General features: G+C 45.9%; 1 protein-coding gene across 10 annotated transcripts in view; it reads right to left on the reverse strand.

The window, feature by feature from the left end:
- The window catches only part of PDE8B (phosphodiesterase 8B), a 255,777-nt gene that overhangs the window by 9,394 nt on the left and 233,646 nt on the right, over nt 1–12,737 (reverse strand). For all 10 annotated transcript variants that reach the window (XM_037982121.2, XM_037982123.2, XM_037982122.2 and 7 more), the window contains 6 exons: nt 11,163–11,239; nt 9,609–9,773; nt 7,167–7,212; nt 6,653–6,788; nt 5,562–5,760; nt 440–657 (listed from right to left, as the gene is read on the reverse strand). In XM_037982121.2, coding sequence (XP_037838049.1) covers nt 440–657; nt 5,562–5,760; nt 6,653–6,788; nt 7,167–7,212; nt 9,609–9,773; nt 11,163–11,239 — 841 coding nt within the window. The remainder of the gene's footprint in view (nt 1–439; nt 658–5,561; nt 5,761–6,652; nt 6,789–7,166; nt 7,213–9,608; nt 9,774–11,162; nt 11,240–12,737) is intronic.

Consider the following 12,737-nt stretch of genomic DNA (forward strand, 5'->3'; position numbering starts at 1 on the left):
AGGGCTGGGGGAACCTGACCGACCCTTCCTGCTCCTGCTCTGTGGGACCTACTCATAAGGGAGTATTTTAAGCTGCCGGAAATTGAGCTAGGGAAAGATGGGGGTGGATACATTTTCCCCAAGTTGCACAAAAGACAGGATGTCCTCGTAGGAGGGTAAAAATATCTGGTGTACGTAGTAATAATACAATCAATATTTATGTAGTGTTCTGCAGTGTATAAAACATTTTTATGAACTCACTGAAGACCAAATGTGATTTCAAAACATAAAGGCAGTCTGAAAAGTCAAATTGAGTTAAGGGCAAGGTTATTTTATCATCTGATAGAGTGGGACAGCTATTATTTTCCCTTTCCCCTAAGAGGAAGCTAAGTATTTGGGAAAACTGAGTTTCCCACTTAAACTTCACAAACTTGAGCACAGGAGTCCAAGCACAACAAACCTGTCAATATTCTTGAAAATGTTGCATTTGGTGTCCTTGACGGTGAGCTGGAAGGCCAGGGCGGTGTGGTGACTCTCCAGAACAGCAGTGTCATTGTAAAGCACAGCAAGCTCACTGCCTGCATTGCAGAGGAAAGAGTTGGTCCTTCCCGGGTGATCCACGTCATGGACCGTGGCGGCAATGAGGGCCGCCACCTCATCCAGCTGATCGAGGCTTCCCTGGGATACGGGGAGGCAAGGTTGAGCATTACCACTGGATCTTGGAGACCCACATCCATCCTTGTCTGTGCAGAGGGTCAGGTCAGGGGACGTGGGATTTTCAGAACGTTTTTAGCCGGCTGAGCCTTCTGACCTCCTAGATGTGGAGAGGCGGCCTCGGACATGCAGCATCGCTTTACTGTGCTGTCTGTTATCAGGAGGGAAACCTGAGCCACAGTTACAACAGACAGCTTAATTCTTTCTCCAGGGGCCATCAGTTGGTTCTGCAGGAAGAGGCCAAACAAGCCTTTTGAATTGCCCACTGTACGGTGTTTCTGCCACAGCAGAAAGTGGCCTATGTTCACAAATATTACCAATTTGCCTAGTTCTGAAAAGATTCTGAGTGTGCATGTAGCAAATGGCTCAGATACAACAAAACTATTCATACAATGGTGAAATGACTAGAGCTGTAAAAGAGTAAAAGAGTACCAAGTAAAAGAGGACCAAGCAGTAAAAGAGGACCAAGGGGAAGAAGAATAACTTTGCCAGGAAAATTAAGGCTAAGGGGGTTCTTGCAACTAAGAACAAAATTCAGCTCTGGGCTAGCAGGCAGCAAAGGCAAAAAGGGAAACCCTATTTTGAAAGCTCTCATTATGTAATTAAAGAACACAAACCAGAGCATCCGGGGATACAAGTGTTTTCTGAGCCTGCAGCTTTAGGAGGGAGTTATCAGATGGGCTATGTTATATAAGAGATGCTGTACTAGGAATTTATTATTTATTGAGTGCCTACCAGGTACCAATTATCGCTGCATAGTGCCAGAGCTGCAGCAATGATTTACACTGGCACAGCCTGCACAAGGAAGTTTGTAATGTAGAGGGAGAGAGACAAATACATTTTAAAACACAAACAGAAGTAACTTGCTGTGAGATGTGCTAAGAAAGAAAGTACAGATGCTTTGGGAGTATAACCATGGGGCCTGGTCTAGTTTAGGGCAGCATTGTCCAATGTATGTTTTGCGATGACAGAAATGTGTTCTATTTGTGCTATCCAATAGAGTAACTCCTAGTCACATGCAGCTACTGGACACTTGAAAGGTAGCCAATGCAACCAAGGAACTGCATTTTAAATTTTATTTCGCAGCCATGTGAGACTGATGGCTACATATCGGATAACATGAGTCTCGAGGGTGGGTCTGCTGAGTCTGAAGGAGAGGTAGGAATTGTCCAGGCAACAAGCAACAAGAGGGGAATTCCAGGCAGAAAGAACAGCCTGCATGAAGCTCCTGAAGTCAAATGAAAAAAGGTCTGTTCAGGAAATGTAAGCAACATCATTGCGGTTAAAGGGACAGTGAGTGAGAGGGAAAGTGGTCCCCAGGATACGGGGGGTGGGGTGGGTCATCCTTTTTTGGTATTCCCAAAATTTGCTCTCCTAGGCTTGCAGGAGGATGAACGGCTGCTCAGGTGAGGAAGGTGAACCTGTAGCTCAGCCCTGTCCTGCAACGGCACCCTGATGGCCAAGGGGCTGCACATGTTTGTATTGGTTTAGCAGGTTTCCCCAAAAGCTCTGTCTCCACCAGAAGGGAGCCATTGCCATTCCTGACGCTGACCCCATGGAGCTGGTGAGCAACCCTGGGGTGACCCCAATCAACACAACTAGGCTTCCTGAGTAGGGACAGCAGAAGTTACTCTTTTCAGCTCTTCTCAGAGATTGATTCTGCAGTGCTCAGGGCAAGCAAGCATGATTTGGCCCATTTCACTGCTGGTCAAGAGAGGCCACGGTCACCTGCAGGCAGGTTCAGCGATCTCCAAGCTCAGGACCCAGGACAGCCCCAACCTGGGCTCTGCCTTCACTGACTGTACCTAAGCAGTGAGAACCCACAGGGCCCAAACTCTGGGCCTCTAGCTAGTGCCCCTGTGGTATGTTCAATCCTGCTTGGAGTCTCAGGCCTGTTTATTTTTTAATTCTTCAATGAAAGAGATTCAAGTAACTGGGGTAGAAAACATACATAGCACTAGATGAAACATGCCTTTCCTTCCAGCTAACACTGATTTAAACCATGCCCTCAGTGACTTTTACAAAGATACCAATAATCGGTCCTGCAGTTTAGGTGGGCACCAACAAGGCCTTGTCAGACCAGAAATGGCTGGGAGGTAGGGAAGGAAGACAGGCCAGCTCACTAGGCGACGAGAGAAGCAAGGCTGTATGTCAGGGAGGAGCTATCCGTGGAAGAAAACCCCACCAAACCCGCAACTGGCGAAATTCCAGTCCCGTGGAGGTGCAGTTACCTCTGCATGGTTTTTTCCTTCCTTAACCAGTAGGAGTAGATTTGGATCACACTGAGGAAAGTTGGCCAGAAGTGTTTCATTCTAGATCTGCTTTTCGAATATTCAGGATAAATATTCATGTATGCCCAGATACTAATAAAGGAATGCTTGCTATCCTGGCCTCTCCACTTGCAATAGTTCCCTGGAATTGGGTAACGTGGGGAGAGGATGGGGTCTGTCACCAATTGAAGGGAGTGTTGGCTCTGGGCATGCTAGCTTTACAGCTGGGTTGGGCATGCTTTGTCATAGAATTAAGAATTTTAGCCTGGCCGGGCACAGTGGCTCACACCTGTAATCCCAGCAGTTTGGGAGGCTGAGGCTGGTGGATTATCTGAGGTCAGGAGTTCGAGATGAGCCTGACCAATATGGTGAAACCCCATCTCTACTAAACATACAAAAATTAGCCAGGCGTGGTGGTGCATGCCTGTACTCCCAGCTACTCGGGAAGCTGAGGCAGGAGAATTGCTTGAACCCGGGAGGCGGAGCTTGCAGTGAGCCGAGATCTGGCCACTGCACTCCAGCCTGGGCGACAGAGCAAGACTCCGTCTCAAAAAAAAAAAAAAAAAGAAAAAAAATTTAGCTTATCACAAAGAAATTAGGGGTGACAGATGACACAAGAGAGGTGAGAAAATACTTCCTGACCCTCTTTGTCAGTGCCAGCAGATCTGGTAGAAGAGACCTCAGGAAAAAATCTTTCTGGAAGCACCTCATGATGGACCCACCAGTGATCACAGGCAGGTAACCAAAGCTCTGAGCACAGAAGCCCCTTCCAGCTCAGTTTTCCAAGGTTCCTAGCAGCTCTAAGTTTTCTGATTCTCTGGCAGGGGCTGCCAGCATGAGAAAATGTTTTCTGAATTGTAAACATATTCTGTCCAATCTTAAACTTGTTTCTATTGCTGTCATTTGAGAAATCTAATCAGGCTCCAAATATACTAGCAGAACTCACAATTTAAAGAAACATATTTTGGAAGAGGATAGTAAGATATGATCAAGCTACTAAGCATTCCCTAATTTATCAAAGATTTCATCAACGTTTTCCTAGAGTGGTTCTGCTTGAGTGAGGTTCACCTCTAACTCAAGACTGCAGAGGCTATTGATCACCTTGCTCTTGGCATTAATGAGTTGGGTGCTGTTCTCACCTGGTAGCATGTGGCTTCAGCTGTGAAATATCATGTGGTATAAAAGAGAGGAGCATGGGCCGGGCATGGTGGCTCATGCCTGTAATCCCAGCACTTTGGGAGGCCAAGGTGGGTGGATCACGAGGTCAGGAGATGGAGACCATCCTGGCCAACATGGTGAAACCCCACCTCTACTAAAAATACAAAAAAAAAAAAAAAATTGGGCGTGGTGGCGCACGCCTGTAGTCCCAGCTATTCAGGAGGCTGAGGCAGGAGAACTGCTGGAACCCAGGAGGTGGAGTTCGCAGTGAGCTGAGATCACGCCACTGCACTCCAGCCTGGGCAACAGTGCAAGACTTCATCCCCCCACCCCCCCAAAAAAGAGGAGCATGAACCAGGAATCCAGGGTGTTTTCACTCCTCAAAGAAAAGTGTTATAGAAACATAGGTTGATATCACTATTAGTTTTTAAAAGTAGAAGACAAAATTCTTCAAAAGCATCATTCTTGGGCCACATTGTTTTCTTGCTGATGAAACTGAATAAATATCAGGATGCTGCTGGCAAAACTGAGAAGAAAACCTTACCCACACCCCTCTTCCTGTTTTCATGCCATTTCTGCTTCTACCTGTCTCACTATAGCTCCTAAATACCTAGGATATTAATCCTTCATCAACACTTGTTCTAAGAAAATGATCTAACGTCAGGCATTTACAGATTGGCGTGAATTTCAATCCCTGTATGGCACTTCTCCCAGGGGTATCTAAACTTTAAGTTTTAGTTCTATTGTAGCAAAAGAATGTATAAGCTTCGGTGTGCAAGTGGGGGTAGCTGGGGAGAAGGAGAGATGGGGATTGCTTGCCGGCTTTAAATAGGGCTGCCCTTATGTAAAGGGCAGGGGTTCCTAGGACTGCCCTGCAAGTCAGCGGTGGTACATGACAGTACTGAACTCTAAGACCAGGGGATATGGAACTCATTCAGAATTATGCAGAAGTCATTAATATACAGATAGGCACATTCGCACCTACACGAAACACAAACACAAATGTATGTAAATCAGTGTAGAATGTGGAATGGCTATTAATATCTGGATTGTAATCTACCAGTGGCCAAATCCTGATACTAAAATTTAACCTATAGATCTAGTAACCATTTGCTGTAATAATTAAGTTCTGTCCTGCAACCCAGTAACACAGCTCCTAGCTAACGTTTGGAAAATGGGTTCATTATCTGCCATGCATATAAAGGAGTCTCTGTGGTGATATAAATTATTATTTTCAGTATTTGGAGGAGGGGAAGGCTAGCAGAAAGGTCCGTGTCTTTACAACACCAAAGTGACTGGTCAATTTGTTAACAAAAAACTTTTTTTTTAAAAGCTGTCAACTTGGTTGCAAAATAGCTGTTTGCTTAATGTATTTACTAAGATTAAGTTCTTGGATCTCCAATCCAGGCAGGTAACTAGGTCATGGTATCAAAATCCTACCTTTACTCTTTCCTTTCCAAGGAAGAAAGCGGTGGCGTGCAGGACGTCGGCAGCATGGGTGGAGTTGTGGTAGGCATTGGAAGAGTGGTAGTTGGCTTCGATCACTTGGAACCAGGCCCGAAGAGTGGTTTCAGAACAGTTTAAAAATTCACATACTCCAAACCGAGAGAAGACCTTTAAGCCCAGGTAAACCAGTGGCCTGAAAAATAGGAAAACCCACCCGGGCTCATTGTATTCACTGGCCCAGAAACTGTTTTCTTTGATGATAGTGGGGGATGGAAGCATTTTTCTTCTGATGATAGCTTCACACACACACAGGGGTTTAAAAGCATCTCCTCTAAAAATTAGGAGGTGGGATCTCTCCTCCTCACCAGCCACCTCTTTGGAACTAGATGCTTCATTGTAGTACATCCAAATTATTTCTGGATGATCTCTAAACCATCGGCCCCTCAGTGGCTCTGACAAGCAAGAAAGGAGCCTGGCAGTCCCTCTCCATTTCCACTTCCACTTCCACTTCCACATTAACCTTGCACTTTATTTCTGCTCCCTAAGGAAGTGACTAAGCCTAAGGACGAAAGGAACAGCTTGGATGGTCCCAAGTCCTATCATTTAGAGTCCTGTTACTTATTTACATTACAGGTGAGAATCATTCATATCCTACAGACCAACACCCCTGAGAAGAAACAGCCTTCTCCTAGTACAGAAAAAGAACTTTTAGTTATCTAATCTTTCTTCTGCCTACAGGATGGATCATGAAAAAAAAAAAATCTATAGTGCTCTCAATTCCATTCTGTAGGGTAGAGCTTCAACAATTTTGAGACTGAAGATTCTTAGAACTCTTGGCTCACTAGCACAAAGGAGGGACCTGTGGATACTCAGGTGGATCCCACATCTTACTAATACTCTCCACAAAGGGGGTCACTCAAGGGTTACAGTCTCTCTACTCGTTCAACACTACTCTAACACGGCATGAGAGCCAGAACCCATGAGGTCTCTCACGGCAAAAACATATCTCCCTCAAAGTTTCCAAATGTGAGAGTTTGAATGTGGCCATCAATCCTGCTCTGCCTTCAGCCAGAGTCGTCACATACCTTTTATGCGTAACGGCTTCCAATTCAAAGATGTTGAAGTCCCAACTCTCCTCATTATCAAGTAATTGAGAGATACAAGGGGGAACATCATTGATGGTTATTGGCATTGCAAGGTGACTGTGGCTCTGGTGCACATCTGAGCAAACAGATGGGATGGGGGAGGCTGGTTAATTGTGGAATCTTGAGCGCCCGGCTGTCTGTCATCATCTTCATGGTTACTACTAGAAAAAAAGTCTTATACCTGATTTTTCTGTTATTGAACTTCAAGAACCTCAAATAGAAAAATAATTCACTTTAACCCTGTTTAAATGTATAGAGATTTGCAATTCTTACTCTAACTGTGCTCAGAGAAGTAATTTTAATTAGGAAACTAATTTTAAAGGTAGACCATATTGATGCTTAAACTCAAATGGGACTAGCTGGAAGTAACACCTCCCAGAACAATAATCACAACAGCAGGGACAGCACAGGCTGGCGACAGGTTACAGTAACAAGTAGATAGATGAAAACTTACTCTTAGTAAACACATACTCATTTCCTGATAGCCTTCTCAAGCCATCCTGGAATAAAGGAAGATCCTGTTAGAAGTATGCTTATATCCATTATCATTTTCTCTCTTTCTTTTTTTTATTAGTGAAAGAGATTTGAATCCTGAATAACCCAACCAATCCTGAAGTCTAAGTTGAAGCAAAGCTCAAAATTAAATCAGAACAGTTATAAGACAGACGATACTCTCCCTTCTGTAACTATTAGCCCCAGAAAGTGGAGACCTGGGATAGAGTGGATATGGCTGCGTCAGGATGTGACTGTGACAGTCCTTGCTTCAGATCTTGACAGGATTGCCTCACCCTCAGAGGGACTGTGTTACTTGTGTTTTCAGACTTACATTTTGAGGAGTTGAAGCCATCAGCCATATTTAGGGGATTACCTTCGAATATAAAGTTTTAAAAAAATTGAGCTATTTTTTGACTAACATCCCAACTAATTTTTCCCCAACTGTATTTTATGTTTTAAAACATGAGCATTGCTGCTTGCCTTTTAAAGAAGAGTTTCTGGGCTTGAGGTCCTTGGAGTGCAGCATTAAGAGAGTGGATAAATTCAAATGCTTGGCCATGTCCTGGCTCTAGAACTAGTCCCCAAGTGTTCCTGAATCTCAGTTTCCTTCCCTCTGCCTTCGATCTCTGAGTACCTAAATTATCTAGATCTTTGCGTAAAAGTCATTTAGAAATGCTTATTTGTCATTCCCAGATGATGTGTGCTAAGGTTTAAAGTAGTATTAATTAACGAAGGACTCCCCTGAAGTTACAACTTGGATCTTTAGGCCAAGAGCTGAGTAAATACGGAGGTAACAACAGCCACAACTGTCCTGCCTCTAAGGTGTGTATGGCAAGAGATTCTTGGTTTTCCTTGCTGTTCTCTCATTCCACTTCCCCAAAACCACATAAAATTGAGGTGGAATCATGCACTGGTTCCTCACAGCATCCTCTGGAGAGGAAATTCAGGATGGTATGGCAGTGATGTAGGAGGAGGGACTTGGACATGGGGCCAAATTGAGGACTAGGTAAAACAGGTCCAGGGCAGAAGTACCTCCCCATAAGCTATGCCCACCAGCATGCCACTACAGCTTACAATGGCAACACCTAGACGTTTCCACCCCTTTCCGGGGCAACAACCCAGAAGTTATCACCCTCATTCTAGAAATATCTGCCAAAACTGCCCCTTCATTTGCATGTAATTAAAAGTGCATATAAAGATGAGGGCAGCACTGCCTCTGAGCTGCTACCAGGGACACACTGCCCATGGGGTAGCCCCGCTGTGCACGGAGCAGTCCCTCTGCCGCTGCTGTACAACTGCTGCTTTAACAGAGTTGCTGTTTAACACCACCGGCTTGCCCTTGATATATTTCCTCGGTGAAGCCAAGAACCCTCCCGGCTGGGCCCCAGTTTGAGGACTTGCCTTTCCTGCATCAGCAGCAGGGGAGGGAGGGAACATGGCTTGCTCCCAGAACTAGAGCCTTCCCACTGCAGCTCTGTGGTGACCACCTTCTTGCAGAGCCCTTGCCGGTGCTGCCTAGAAGCTGAGTTCTGCACTGCATTAGATGGAGTTAACAGGCCAGCCCAGGGGCAAGAAAGAAACAAGGAGGCCCTCAAGTTCCAGGTGGAGAATGGAGGGGAAAGTCAGTCAACATTCAGCATTTGGTGGCAGGGATGGACAGAAACCTTCAGAGTCAAACTCATACATGACCTCTGGACTTTTTTTCTAAAGAATTCCAGCTTCTGATGGGGAACTCAAATAAATAATTTGAATTTTTTTCCTTTACTTGCTGATAGATGATTATGAAAGCCAAACAGTTCATAGGATGAGTCCCTAGAAATCAGCTACTCTTGGTGGTGTAAATTGTGCTTTTTGGAATGTGGCAATGAGAGGTTCCTTCTTCCCTTCCCCTCCCTGAGCCAGAACAGCCCCATTCTGCTTTTACCTTATAAATGGAACTTCTATACAAACTTTTATTTAAATAAAGGATCCTATAGTTAAGATTAAATGCTCTAGTCTAACTATAAACCCTTTCATTACATGAGGAGTCTGAGGTCCATGGAAATGAGATCCAGTACTATACCAGATCAAGGGAAAGCAGGAGTAATCAAGAGCCTGCAAAGCCCCATCTCATACACTGAGCCCTCCACCAGTTGCCCACTGACTCCCTGCAGTCACAGGAATTCTGAAACACTGTCCCCATGGCTGTGGTAGGTCAGCCTTGTGGAAAGACAAATGCAACAGTCACTCAAATACCACTACACATGTAATACATAAATTCCGATGCAGTTGCTTCTGGTTATGCCAATGTTAGTCTATACAGCAGGTACTTCTGCAACCATAGGTAACAGTTTCCACATCAGCTGCACTCTAGGGGCCCCGGATACCTCTCTTGCTTTTCAGGTTTTGCCTCATCACTCACAGTCATCAGGCCTCCAACAAGATCACTGGTGTGGGGATCTTCATCTTTGGTACCCAGCTGAGGGGAGTACAGTTCTGTGGTCCGTAAAATCTCTAGAACTCTGTCCAAGGCTTCCGCTACTGTGACTGGGCTGTTTTCTTGGGCTGCATTGATTATATTTATAACCTAAGGGAGTGAAGAAAGAATACATCTGAGGACAATAGGTTCTACTTCCCAAAAGTCGTATGTATGCCCAGAATCCAAAAGAAATCAGTGGGTAACCATCACTTATTCAAAATGACCAGTGCTTTCACGGCACCACCCTTCTTCCTGAAGCATGCTTTTCACCCCGCAGGCTCCTGATGAATGTTCTCCTACCTCAGTGACTGGGCTTCCTCAGGCTCCCTTGCGGATTCGCCTACCCGGCCCTCCTCTACAGGTTGGGGTTGCTCAGAGATCTGTTCTGGGTCCTTCTCTCACTCTCTCACTTCCAGAAATGATATTTTGGTTTCATGACTTTGGACACCTACGATCCATAGCCAGGGACTTTCGATATACCTCCCAGCCCTCAACTTCCTTTGACCTCCAGGCTTGTATGTTCAATTCCCTACCTGACATACCTACTGGAATATCTCACAGGTCTGACACTTAACTATGGTCTTGTTCCCCTCTCCCCACAGAAAGCACATAAACACACACACACACACAAACCAAAGACAAAAGCTGTTCACCTTCTGTGGTTTCTACACTGCAATAGAAAGCACTTCTCTCTACCTCATGTTCACACCAAAAACCTGGGAGGCCGGGCCTGACATACTTTTCCTCATTCCTCTCCCACCCCTGGTAATATAATTCATCACCAAGTCCTACTGGTCTACCCCAAAATATTTATTGATCATTTCTCTCCACCTCCACTGCTATAATTCTAGCTCAGCTACTTCTAGAATAGCCCCCTAACTGACCTGTTCTCTTGCCACCTCCAATCCATTCTCTGCACAATAGCTGGGTGTTCTTTTCAACAGATATCTGGTCACATCGCCCACCCCACACCTGAAACTCTTCAGTGGTTTCCAGTGCACATAAACTAAGATATAAACTCCTAACCATGTCCCTGTGGTCCAGAATGAGCCCTGTACAACCTACATCTTCCTCCTCTCTCACCTGCTTACCAAGCTCCGGCCACTCCACCTTTCTTTCACCTCCTTAAATGTTCCAATCCCTCTTTGCCCATCGCAATGCTTTTTCCCTTGCTGTTCCTGCTACCTGGAGTCTTCTTCTCTTCCTTCTTCTCCTGAGTAACACTATATGCTTCAAGTCTTGCTTCAAACATGATTGAGAGTTTCCCTGACCACCCATCTCATCCAACCTACTTAAGGGCCCTGCTCTAATTTTCTCTCACAGAATCCAGTTGTTTTCCTTCACGGCCCTGATTGTGACTTTTGTTATGCGTTTATTTGCCTGTTATTTGCTTCTTCCACTAGACTGAGCTCCATGATGTCAGTGCGATATATTTTCAGAGCACAGCCCTGTGTGAGGGCCCCTGAATGCAGAGTGCGGGCAGCAGCTGCCACTCACCTTTGTGATGGGAGCCTCGATGGTCATGGAGTGGATCCTCGCCATGGACGGATAGCGACGATTCTGCAGGCTTGGTGCTGGAGAGAAGGCAAGAAAGCTGTCCAGTTCTGGTGGCTCAGTGTGGCTAAGTGCAGCAAAGGAGTCCCTTCATGGACCAGGGCCCACTTCTCACAGGACCACCCTCCCACCTAAAAAGCCATGAATTCACCCATCTCTTCTGCCAAGGCTGACAGCCCAGCCTCTACTTGCCTGAGTCTGGAAAGGCGACCTGGCCTGGAACTTTGGAGGCAGGAGGGCTTGGTGAGCCCAAGTCCAGAAGGGGAATTTCAGAGAAGGTTGATGGGGACCAAAAAGGCCTCATTCCAACAGCCTAATGACCCCCACAGGGCTCACTTTCCCCCAGGCCACCCAAACCCAACTTTTGCAGTTCCACGACTTTCAGTCCTAAGCCGCTGGCCGTGTAACCAGATGACCGTGCAGCCAGCTTGGGAGGGGAGACAGTTCATGTTCAGGGTCAGGGCGGAGGATTGAGCCCATTCTCAGTCAGAATTAGGGCCAGTCACTCCACTGCCCATGCCTTCAGGCTCTTAACTCCCAGAAACCCATGGAAGTTCTAGTTCAAATCCACAGAAACTTTAATTTTTTTAAAAACTTCTATTTTTCTGAATAGGTAATGTTCATACTTGGTTTAAGATGCCAAGGGTACAAGCTTGACTTGAAAAGCACTGTTCTCATCAGATCTTCCTACCACCCTCTCTGAGGCAGGCAGGAGGGGTAGAGTCCCATTTCATGGATGGGATCACTGAACCCAGCCCACATCAGAGCCTGCCTCCTGCTCAGCCACTCTGGGGTCCCCCCTGCTGCTGGTGTAGCAGCCATTGCAGACTTGCATGCTCTTCAGCCTCCACTGTGCCCACACTGGAGCGACGATAGTCCCCTTCAAGGTCGGCTCCAAAACCAGTGAGTCCAGTTCAAATTCCCTCAACCCCTATCCTCTCAGTCTAAAAGATTCTATCTATCCACTCAATCCATCGAAAATCTCTCGATTCATATTCTCTTTATATTATTGGTTTCCATCCCTCACGTGCCCTGTGAATTATCACCTTGTCTCTAGCATCTTTGGTCCTTGCTATGTCAGCCCCCCCTTTTTTTTTTTTTTTTTGAGACGGAGTTTCACTGTTGTTGCCCAGGCTGGAGGCAGGATCTAGCTCACCACAACCTCCACCTCCCGGGTTCAACCGAATCCCATGCCTCAGCCTCCTGAGTAGCTGGGATTACAGACATGCATCATCAAACCCAGCTAATTTTGTATTTTTAGTAGAGATGGGGTTTCACCATGTTGATCAGGCTGGTCTCGAACTCCCGATCTCAGGTGATCGGCCTGCCTCAGCCTCACAAAGTGCTGGGATTACAGGCATGATCCACTGTACCTGGCCTATGTCAGCCACTTTAATACTCAGTCTTCCCACTGTGTACTGAAGGACTGGAAGGTCCCTCCCTTGTCCTTTCTGTTGACTCTCTTAAGTTACCAGCCTCATCTCTCTTCTATCACAGGCACTAACCATCCCCTCCTCA

This window comes from Chlorocebus sabaeus, chromosome 4 (genome assembly GCF_047675955.1).
Source record: "Chlorocebus sabaeus isolate Y175 chromosome 4, mChlSab1.0.hap1, whole genome shotgun sequence".
Taxonomy (NCBI): Eukaryota; Metazoa; Chordata; class Mammalia; order Primates; family Cercopithecidae; genus Chlorocebus; species Chlorocebus sabaeus.